At 51.2% G+C, this 11,198-nt stretch overlaps 1 protein-coding gene and 1 pseudogene across 1 annotated transcript; one reads left to right on the top strand and one right to left on the bottom strand.

Annotated features, from left to right (window-relative positions):
* The window catches only part of LOC114618074, a 9,857-nt pseudogene extending 8,053 nt beyond the window's left edge, over positions 1-1,804 (bottom strand).
* Positions 1,805-5,554: 3,750 nt separating this feature from the next.
* S1pr5 (sphingosine-1-phosphate receptor 5) lies at positions 5,555-10,996 on the top strand. Its single transcript, XM_028763891.1, has 2 exons — positions 5,555-5,599; positions 8,748-10,996. The coding sequence occupies exon 2, from the start codon at positions 8,823-8,825 to the stop codon at positions 10,023-10,025; it is 1,203 nt and encodes a 400-aa protein (XP_028619724.1). The 5' UTR covers positions 5,555-5,599; positions 8,748-8,822; the 3' UTR covers positions 10,026-10,996.
* The last annotated feature ends 202 nt before the right edge of the window (positions 10,997-11,198 follow it).

Below are 11,198 nucleotides of genomic sequence, written 5' to 3'. Positions count from 1 at the left end.
TTCACTAGAGAGGCATAATGAAATCAAATGGTTTTGGGGGCGGTGAGAGGGGTCCTATATACTTCAGGCTAGCTCTGACCTCCTGGTAGTTGAGGATGACCTACCTTGAACTCCTGATCCTCCCGCCTCCACCTCCTGAGTGTTGGGTGTTGGGATGACAGAAGTCAACCACCACATCTGACCTAGAATTTTACAGTATTTTAATTGTATCATCTCAGAGCTACTAAAAACATACACTCTGCCAGGCTTGATGACACATGCCTTTAATCCTCATGCTCAGGAAGCAAAGGCAGGCAGATCTGAGTTTGAGGCCAGTCTGGTCTATGCAGAGCAAGTTCCAAAGCAGCCAGGACTACACTGATATGACATTATATGTGTTTGTGTGTGTGCGTGTGTATGTGTGTGTATGCATGTGTGCATGTGTGTATGTGTGTATATCTGTGTGCTGTGTGCATGTGTATATATATATATGTGTGTGTATATATATGTGTATGTATGTGTCTGTGTGTATATCTGTGGGCATGTTTGCATGTGTATGTATATGTGTGTATATATATATATATTCGTGCATGTGTGTGTATATGTGTGTATATATATGTGTGTGTGTGTGTGTGTGTGTTTAACACATGTGAACAAATTCATGTGAGTCATGATGTATCCACCTGTGGAGGTCGGAGGGCAACTTTTGGGCATCAGTTCTCTCTTGTCACCATGTGTGTCTTAGGAATGAAACTCAGGCCATCAGGCTTGGCTGCAAGCATCTTTATCCTCTGAGGCATCTCTGCTGCTCCTTTAATGCCCCCCTTTAAAGATGTATTTATGTGTGTTTGTGTGTGTGTGCGGCTGTGTCTGTGCACGTGAAGACAATCCTTGCAGCATCCAGAAGACAGTATCAGATCCCCAGGAGACAGAGTAACAGGAGACTGTGAGCCACCCCAACATTTATGTTGGGAACTGAACGTGGGTCTTCTGTCATAGAAATAAGTGTGTTTAACTGCTGAGCCACCTTTCCAGCCTGCTTTATTATTATTTATTTTAGACAAACTCACTGTGTCGAACATGCTTTGTAGACCAGACTGGACTTGAACTCTCGGGATTTGCCTGCCTTTGTTTGTGATGGAATTAAAGGGGTTTGTCACTACCAGGCTTGCCGCAATCTACCTTTGTCGTTGAGGATGACCTTGAGCTCCTGATTTTCTTGCCTCCACCTCAGAAGTGCTAGGATAACGTGTGCTCTACCATGCCAGGTTTATGTGCTGCTGGGCATGGAACCCGGGGTTCCTGCATGCCGGGAAAGTATGCTACAGCCACAGCCTGAAAATTTATATTTTATCCCTTGATCTCAGCCAAAAGGCTGAGGAGGCATGGACATTCTATTTTTTTTTTTTTTTTTTGAGACAGGGTTTCTCTGTATAGCCCTGGCTGTCCTGGAACTCACTCTGTAGACCAGGCTGGCCTCGAACTCAGAAATCCACCTGCCTCTGCCTCCCAAGTGCTGGGATTAAAGGCGTGCGCCACCACTGCCTGGCTGGACATTCTATTCTTCTGACAAGAGACACAGCCCAAGCTGGCCTTGAACGCACCATCTTCTGGCATCTACCTCCCTCTCACTGACACGATATGGATCAGGTACCAACGACCACTGTAATATGTATCCATTTCACAGGTAGCAAACTGAAGTCAGAGAGGTTGATCTAGCCCAGTCACACTTTGAGCAGTAGTCACACTTCTTAGGCCTGCTGCTCAAGGCCTTGCTGGACCTGATTCTTCTATCACCTCCGCTCAGCTCCTCTCCCTGCTCCATTCTTGCCCTGAGCCAATCTCACACCAGGCCAGATTGAATTCAGGGTCCTTTACTGTAGGTGTTTTGCCTGGCTCCAGGCCTTGGCCTGTGCTCTCTAAGCCTGCTGTGTGATGGTACTTTCCTTCCTCACCCAGCATGTGAAGTGAAATGAATGTGGCAGAGAGAACCAGAGGGCTGTCTCCAGGCTTCCAAATCTAGTATTTGGAAGGGAAGGGGTTCATGGGGGGTCACCTGGAGGAAATAATCAGGACCTCATCTCCTGTCCTTACTTGGCTTTTGTTTTAAAACACACCCAAGCTGTACAGGAGGGCCATTGGGTAAGTGAGGTTAGATTTTCCTCTGCAGAATTCTCCAAGCCTGAGGGGGAATGGCTGAGAGAAGAGAGGCAGAGCCTTCCTGGACTTACTCAGCATCTGGGGAAGGTGTGTCCCCCAGCTCCATGCCACCTTCTCCTCAGCCCCATATCTGGTTTTGGAGACCACAATGATTCCTAATAAGAAACAAACTACTAAGAGGCTGGTGCTGAGTCTCGGTTGGTAAAATGCTTGTCTGCCATGCACAAAGCCCACTGGTCCACCTGCATCGCTGACCCCCATACTTTCTGGTTCTGTAAAAATCAAGCATACACTTTCCTGCCTTGTTCAAGTTGGGGCCTGCAGAAGGCAGCTGGACAGTGAGAATCAACCGTCCCTCCCATGGCTCTGGCTCTGATTTTGGTGGCATTCTGCAGGGGAGCACACTTCTGTCCCTTGGCAAGGCCCAGCCCTGCCTTCCAGAGAGTGGGCACAGCATGGGTGTGGCAGCCTCTGTGCCTGAGGATCATTTGTAGAACAGGCTGGGTAGGTGAACAGCCTAGACAAGCCTGGGGGCAGGCTGTAGCAGGACTGCGGGGGCCAGGGCTGGTTTCTAGCTGTATCTATGGGTGGGAGTGGGAATTGGGTGTGGTGTTATGAATGCCTGAGGTGCAGTTGTCACCCTTCCTCATTCCTCTGTTGGGATACAGTGGTGGCCAATAGTACCATGCTCAAAAGTACAGGATTCCTGCTGTATGCACAGTCAGTGTCCAGGTAGCAAATCCTGAAATCTCTATTTCAGTAGCCTCCAAGTGACTGACTCTGGCCATATTCCACACACGTTGCCTCAACTAAGTTAAATTATAAAAGGCAGGGGTCCATAACCGTCTGGGAAACCGTGCAGGCCTACTGATTCTCAAGATCGAAAGGTTTGCTTTGTTTTGTTTTGTTTTGTTTTGTTTTGTTTTGTTTTGTTTTGTTCTGTGTTAGAATTCAGTAGCCTCTCTCTCTCTTTCTTTCTCTTTCTCTCTCTCTCTCTGTGTGTGTGTGTGTGTGTGTAGGTCAGAGGACAGCTCTCTGGAATTGGCTCAACTCAGGTCGTCAGGTTTGGTAGCTGGCTGAGCCATCTGGCAGACCCACAGCAAACACTTTAAACACTTCTGCCAGCTGAGCTATCTCACTGGCCCAGGCTCAAAAGTTTTAGGTGTCTCTGAAGAATAAGGAGGTCAGTAGGGCTGAGACTGACAGGGTTAGGGTGTATAGATATCAAGACGTGGGGCTGAGTGTGCTACTTAGCCTGAGGGACGTAGGGAACCATGGCTGGCTTTGGAGCGGGACAGAGGCCAATCTCAGTGGCAACAAGTGTGAAGTGAAAATTAGGGACAGAAGCATGGGTGGTCAGTGTATCTCCTGACATCTGTCCAGATCACTGCAGTATGCGACCCAGGGTCCTAGTCTATGGGAAAGGAAGCGAGGTGTCTGCAGGAGTGGAGGGCTCTGGGCCTGGGACCAATGGCCACCAGCGGGCCGGAAGAGTCCCACCGTGCCTGGTAGGGCTCACTGGAGGTGATATTGTCGCCTGGGAGGTGTGAAGCAGAACCTCCCACACTGCTTCCCCTTTGATACAGAAGGCCATTTGTCAAGCGCCTACTGTTACCAGGCGAGCCCGGGGATTCATTTCTCAAGCACCCCGGACCCCTCCCCCTAAATGCCTGGTCTTTGATTTGTGAAGAACCAAACACCTAAGGCCCGACCCATACATCTCATTGGCTATGCTGTCGGGCGCGTGGTTTCGATTGGTTAAAACTGGTAGGAGCAGTTCTGCCCACTAGAACAGCTGGATCTGGCTGGAGCCACAGGGGTCTACATTAGAGAGCTCTCCCAAGGGGTTCAACGGAAGCGTGACCTACCTCTCCTGGGACATTTCGTCAACAACTCTAGACTCATTCTCTATGACTTCTCCGTAAGTCTTCCAATATGTACTCACCTCTCACCCCGCGCCCCCCCACAGCTGGCCAGCTGGGGCTGGAGTGACCCTGGGCAAAGGGTATGGTCCCTAGGAAGATCAATCAAACAGTCACCAGAAACTGGGCTGTGGGCACTAAGGTTGTGTTCTAAGGTTGGAAGAGCTGGGCCCTGGCAAGAATCTCTTGGGAATTAAAGGGGTAGGCGGGGGAGGGGGCGGGTAGTGGCAGCTGAGACTGACCTGCTGAAGGAGTGGCCTGGGAGAGGCGTAGGAGAGCGACACAGACCGCGTGAAAGAGAGACACACACAAAGACACAAGGAGAAACAGATACCAAGAGTCAGAAAGACGGATCACTGCAGAAAGCACACTCATGACCTGAGTTCAATCCTGGAGATCCACAAGGGGGCTGTGGGGGAGAAAACCAACTTCGACATACACATGACACAGTACACACAGGCATACACACACAAATACATAAACAAGCATAATTTTAAGAAAAATTTAAAACCAGGAATGGTGGCGCACGCCTTTAACCCCAGCATTCAGGAGGCAGAGACAGGCAGATCTCTGAGTTTGAGGCCAGCTACAGAGCAGTTCCAGGACAGCCAGGACTACACAGAGAAATCTTGTCTCCAAAATAAAAAAAAAGAAAGAAGGAAAGAAAGACATTTTAAGAGAGACCCTAGGGGAGAGAGAGATAGCTGGTAGACGTTCATTTATCATTTATTACCTTACGCATTCAGAAGTGTTTATTGGCCATAATCTGTGCCCAAGACAGCCTCAAATCCCTGACGCCAGAAACACAAGTGCTGTATTTCATGGTTTAGATCCTAAAGGTTGAAAGAAGTGGGGCGGAGACAGAGAAGCGGTTGGACAGGAGGAGTCAGATCCTACGTATTTGGGGACCTGGAAGTTCCCTTCACCTCCACTTTCCCTCTTGTACTCACCCCTCCCCCGTCCCGCCCCGCAGAATAATCGGAAAGTGGGGAAAGGCCCGGTGCTGCGGAGCAGAGGAGACCTGACCCCACCCGGTGAGGACCAGAAGACTCCAGCAGCCGCGCCCACTAAAAGTAGCTCTTAAATTGCTCTGCCCAGGTACTGCGCCCTTAAGGTGTCTTTGGAATGCAGGCTCAGGGGTTCAGACATCAGAGGACAGACAGGACCGACCCCTTATCTGGAGTAGGAGAGTGATTCACCTAGAAAAGCCCTCTCTTTCCTGCGATTCTGGGCCCTCCCACCCCGAGTGTCCCTGGGAGGGGACCCGAGAGAGAAGCTAGGACTTGCTGGTACCAGTCGCCGCTGAGGCGCTCTCCGGTGCCGCGGCGAGTGGCACAGGCTGGCAACCCCGGGCTGGGAGAAGGAGGGGGCAATTGCTGGCTTTCGCCGGCACTCGGCGTAGTGGGCCCGCCCTTAGGCTTGCCACTTCCAGCCCCGCCTTCCCCCCACCCACCCCCCACCTACCCCACCCCCAGTTGCAGTCGTCCAGTGTTCCCAGGCGGACTGCCTAGGGCGCACGACCGGACCTAGGCGCAGGGGTGAGTGTCCAGCAGTGGGGGGAATTGCTGGAAGTGGGACTTGGCTCCTTGGAGAGACTGCAGGGCTGGAAAGGCACAGCGCTCCTTGCTGGGGTTTCTAGATCCTTTATGGGACTCCCAGCAGAGAAAACTGCAAACTTCAGGGGTAATCGCAGGCCCCCTGCCTGAAGGGAGTGGGGACCCCAGACACCCTCCAGCTCAGCTTGGTTGGGCTCCTTCAAACATTTCCTAGTATCATTTCCAGGCATGTCAGGTCACTGGGGGTGTTGGTACAAAAGTCCTACCCTCTCCTGAGTGAACCAAGCAGAGAAAGCAGTTAACCTGCTTCTCTGTATTTGATGCCTCTCTGGCACAAAGTGGCCCAGTACCTCCAAGTCTGTCTGTACTACTCTGAAACTGTCTGGGACCTCTTTGTTTGTCCCTTTGCCTTCCAGGTACTGAGAGATCTGTCTCCCGGGCTTGGGTTTCCTCATCTTTGAAGCAGAGAGTCCTGGGAATGGTGTCACTGTTTTTGTGAGACTGTCTTTGTGTAAGAGATGGACACTTTTGGGTCTACCTCTATGTAAGGCATTTCTCTGGAGCCTCGTTCTGTTCATGTGTGAAATGGGACTAAGAGGGGCTCAGGATTTGGGTCACTTGGTAGAAGGCTTGCCTAGTATGCAGAGAGCCCAAGGATTCATGTCCAGATAAATTGAGTTGTGGCATGTTCCTGTGACCTCCAAACTCAGGAGATAATGCAGGAGGATCAGAAATTCAACATAATTGTCATCCACATAGTTTGAGGTCAGCCTGGGGTACTTGAGGTCTTCTTCTTCTTCTCCTTCTTCCTCCTCCTCTTCTTCTTCTTCTTCTTCTTCTTCTTCTTCTTCTTCTTTTTAAAATTGTGTTCAAGGCTTCTATGAAGGGCATTTCTTTTTGCAAAAAAAAATTCAGGGCATGGTGGTGTGTGTATGTGTCTTTAATCCCAGCACTTGGGAGGCAGAAGCAATTGGCTGGCTCTCTGTAAGTTTCAGGTCAGCCTGGTCTATATAGACCCAGGCCAGCAGGGTTGCATAGCAAGACTGTCTCAAAAACAATTTATTTTAAAATCGCATTTACTTATGTGTGTTGGTGGGTGGGTGGGACTGTGAATGTGTGCATGCCACAAACACTGCTAACGTGAGGGTCTGAGGACAGCTTGTGAGGCTGGTTCTCTCTTTACACTGTGTGGGTTCCAGACTTGAGTGGGCGCTCCCTTCCCCACCAAGCCGTCTTGCCATCCTTCCCAGGTATTTTTTAGGAACCTGTTTTTGTTTATCTGTAAATTGGGACTAAGGGAGGAATTGCTGAGAGGATTAAAGGGTAGGTGGCTTTTAGAAGAGTCATTGTGACTTAATGACATGTGTGTCTCTATTGAGGACCTCTGACTCTGTGCAATGAGTGACCAGAATCAACAGTCTCACTGGCACTTTGAGGAAACAACTTTTTTTTTCTTGTTGTTTGTTGGTTTGGCTTTGTTTTTCGAGACAGGGTTTCTCTGTGTGGCCCAGACTGTCCTGGAACTAACTCTGTATCTGTAGACCAGGCTGGCCTCTAACTTACAGAGATCCACTTGCCTCTGCCTCCCAAGTGTTGGGATTAAAGGCATGCACCACCACCACCTAGCAACATTAAAAAGAAAAAAAAAAAAAAAAAAGGAAAGCCCTGTGCATTTCTCATGTGGTATGGGGCATTGGGCCCCAGGCTGCTTGTGGGTGGAGGTTGTGAAATTGTGCTACTGGGTGTGAGACCATTCTCAGGGTTGAGCTCCTGTGGTGGCTTCTGTCGCTGAATCTGCATGTGAATGTTTCATGTGGAAATGTACTCTCAAGTTTCCCTACACTTGGTTACCAGAGATTGTGCATTTTTGGGAGTGAGGAGGAAGCCAATGCTGGAATCAGAGCTCAGGGCCACCTGAGCATGTTAGGTCCCCAACCAGGCCAGTATGTCTGTGTCCTATCTGTGTGGAGCCCCCTTCCTTGTTTGGTGTCCCTATATGTGGTTGTCTGTGTAGTGGTGATTTTCAGAATTCTTGTTTGTTTATGAGTGTGTATGCATCTGAATGTGCCTCTGCTTTCGTGTTACAATGATTCCTTTTTATTTTATTTAATCTTGACACAGGCTCTCGGAGCCCAAGTTGACCTCAAACTTACTATGTAGTTAATGATAACCTTGAAGTCCTGATTCCCCTCTGTCAATAGCTGGTGGACAGGTGTGCACCAAATGCCCAGCTTACTCCCCCCAGCTTTCCAATAGCCACTCTCCCTTGTCTGTTTCTGGAGTGCTGGATTACAGGAGCATGGTCACCATGGTTAGCTGTTTTCTTTTAAACCAAATACTTTACTAACTTCTATTTGTTTATGTTGTGTGTTGTGTAGGTCAGAAAACAACTTTCAGGAGTCACTTGTCTCCTTCCACTATGTAGGTCCTGGGGACTAAACTCAAGTCATCAGACTTGGTGGTAGGCACATTTACCTGCTGAACCTTCTTCCTGGGATGTTGTTGTTGTTGTTGTTGTTGTTGCTGCTGCTGCTGCTGCTGCTGTTGTCTTGGTTTTGGATATTTAGCTCAGGCTGGCTAGCCTAGAAGTCACTATGTAGCTAGGGCTGCTTTGCTTCTAAAGGTGTCTCCTTCTTCTTCTTCTTCTTCTTCTTCTTCTTCTTCTTCTTCTTCTTCTTCTTCTTCTTCTTCTTCTTCTCCTTCTTCTTCTGTTCCCATATATCCCCATGCACAGATGCCAAGCAGAGGGATCGATCCCTCGGTGCTGAAGCTGCAGGCGATTTTGAGTGTCTAATGTGGGTCCTGAGAACTAAACCTGAGTCCTCTGGGAATAGTGGCAAGAGCGTTTAGTCTCTAAGCTATCTCTCCAGACTGAGGCTTTTTCTGAACTCCTGAGCCTTTGCCTCTGCTTCCCAAATGCTGGAACTACAGGCCTGAGACACCATGATGACAGGCTGGTCCTTCCGGATAGTCTCTGTGTGGAGTGTCTATATCCAGACACTCCTCCTCGGTCCTAAACCTTCTCCAGACCTCCTCAGAGGGCGTGGTGGGGAGGCGCGGGGATTGGGGACCCTCTTCCAGGGCTCTTTCTTCAGGATTCCTAGATCCTGACTGTCCTTGCCTCCTGTAGACTTTTGCACAGTGCTTCTGTGGACAACCGCCAGGACACAGCAGCGACATCTCCGCGGCGGGCGGCAGACAGCCCATGGAGCCCGGGCTGCTGCGGCCAGCGCCGGTGAGCGAGGTCATTGTCCTTCACTACAACTACACCGGCAAGCTCCGCGGGGCGCGCTACCAACCCGGCGCCGGCCTGCGGGCGGACGCCGTAGTGTGCTTGGCTGTGTGCGCCTTCATTGTGCTGGAGAACCTGGCTGTGCTCTTGGTGCTGGTCCGCCACTCTCGCTTCCATGCGCCTATGTTCCTGCTCCTGGGTAGCCTCACCTTGTCGGACCTGCTCGCCGGGGCCGCCTATGCCACCAACATCCTGCTATCCGGGCCGCTCACGCTGCGCCTGTCTCCTGCGCTCTGGTTTGCGCGCGAGGGGGGCGTCTTCGTGGCGCTCTCCGCGTCCGTGCTGAGCCTCCTGGCCATTGCTCTAGAGCGCCACCTTACCATGGCCCGTCGGGGACCCGCGCCCGCCGCCAGTCGCACTCGCACGCTAGCGATGGCGGTGGCCGCCTGGGGTGTGTCGCTGCTGCTCGGGCTGCTGCCGGCGCTGGGCTGGAACTGTTTGGGACGCCTGGAAGCCTGCTCCACCGTGCTGCCGCTCTACGCCAAGGCCTATGTGCTCTTCTGCGTGATGGCCTTCCTGGGCATCCTGGCTGCCATCTGTGCGCTCTATGCAAGGATTTACTGTCAGGTACGGGCCAACGCGCGTCGCCTGCGGGCAGGACCTGGGTCCCGCAGAGCCACCTCGTCCTCGCGATCCCGGCACACTCCGCGGTCTCTGGCCCTGCTCCGCACGCTTAGCGTGGTGCTCCTGGCCTTCGTGGCCTGCTGGGGACCCCTGTTTCTCTTGCTATTACTGGATGTCGCGTGCCCGGCCCGCGCGTGTCCCGTACTCCTGCAGGCGGATCCTTTCCTGGGTCTAGCCATGGCTAACTCGCTGCTGAATCCCATCATCTACACTTTCACCAACCGAGACCTGCGCCACGCGCTCCTGCGGCTGCTCTGCTGTGGCCGCGGACCCTGCAACCAAGACTCCTCCAACAGCTTGCAGCGATCCCCCAGTGCTGTTGGGCCTTCCGGTGGTAGCCTGAGACGCTGCCTGCCACCAACCCTGGATCGCAGCTCTAGTCCATCAGAACACTCGTCTCCCCAACGGGACGGGGTGGACACCAGCTGCTCCACCTGCAGTCCCGGAGCAGCAACCGCCAACCGGACCCTGGTCTCTGCTGCTACAGACTGACGCTTCCCAATCCACTGTCGCCCTTTGCAAGAGCAGACTGACTTGCCAAATAGGCGCATCATCTGTAGGAAATAGCCAATGGATTGACCACCCCATAACGGGAACAGATAAAACTGCACGCCGGCTCTGAGATGGACAATAAGGAAAAGAAGAAAGTGATGGGAAGGCATCCAGGTAGTGATGTAATCTGAGCTGGGAAGCCCTCAAGGAGAGCCACTCAGTGTGGCGGCAGCAGAAACTGAGGAGCAGCAGAGCTGGGTGACAGGAGATGAAAGGGCAGGTTGTAGGGAAATCTTGTTGGTTCTGAGAAGTGGGAACCATAGAGAATTCTAAACAAAGCGGGGACTCTCCTGGATTCAGACCTCCACAGGTGCCCTGTGACTACCGGAGTTCACGGAGGACGGCTGGAAGACGAAGGGATAAAGGGAAGGCTGCAAGTATGCTCAGGACCAGGTGAAGTCTAGATAGAGTGTGCTAAGGGCTGGCAGGACAGTGGCTGGAGTGAGACAGAGCTGTGGAGAAAGGCTAGGTAAGCCCAGGTCCAAAACTTTGGCTCTGGAGACTTAGCCAGATACCAGCTGCCAAACTTCCAGTGTGGACAGGTTCTTCATGCAGATTACAACCACAATAAAAAAACAATTCAAGGAGCTGTCCTTAACTGTGATCTTTCAAAATCTATTTGTTTCTATCCATCCATCTATTTATTTTCCCCAGAAAGCTGTAACTGTCGTCATCTTTTAAAGTGTCTATTTATTGGGGTTGGAGACCTAAGAACACATGTTGCTCTTGCAGGGGACCTGTGTTCCATTCCTAGCACCCAAGTGGTGATTATCAACCATTGGCAACGTCAGTTCCAAGGTATCTGACGCCCTCATCTGACCTTGGAGGGTACCAGGCGTGCGCTCAGTACACAGAATGAATGCAGGCAGAACACTCATACACATAAGCTAAATAAATCTTTTAAAAACGTTTTAAATTGTTTATTTATAGTCGTTTAGAGAACTGCTATGTACTGTGCATCAGTTCCAGATGGCCTGGAACTCCTTCCTGAGTGCTAGAATTCAAGGTCTGTTATTTGGGCTGGGGGTGTGGGGCCTGCCTTTACAGTAACATCAGTTCAGGCCAGCCTGGTCAACATAGTGAGACAGCGTCTTTAAAACTTTTATTTCCAGG

This window comes from Grammomys surdaster, unplaced genomic scaffold (genome assembly GCF_004785775.1).
Source record: "Grammomys surdaster isolate TR1022 unplaced genomic scaffold, NIH_TR_1.0 140, whole genome shotgun sequence".
NCBI classification, from domain to species: Eukaryota; Metazoa; Chordata; class Mammalia; order Rodentia; family Muridae; genus Grammomys; species Grammomys surdaster.
The sequence above is the reverse complement of the archived record's forward strand: the minus strand, read 5'-3'. Positions and strand labels throughout refer to the sequence as shown.

Coding starts and splice junctions, on each gene's coding strand:
- S1pr5 (XM_028763891.1), top strand. CDS start 8,823: ATGGAGCCCGGGCTGCTGCGGCCAGCGCCGGTGAGCGAGGTCATTGTC.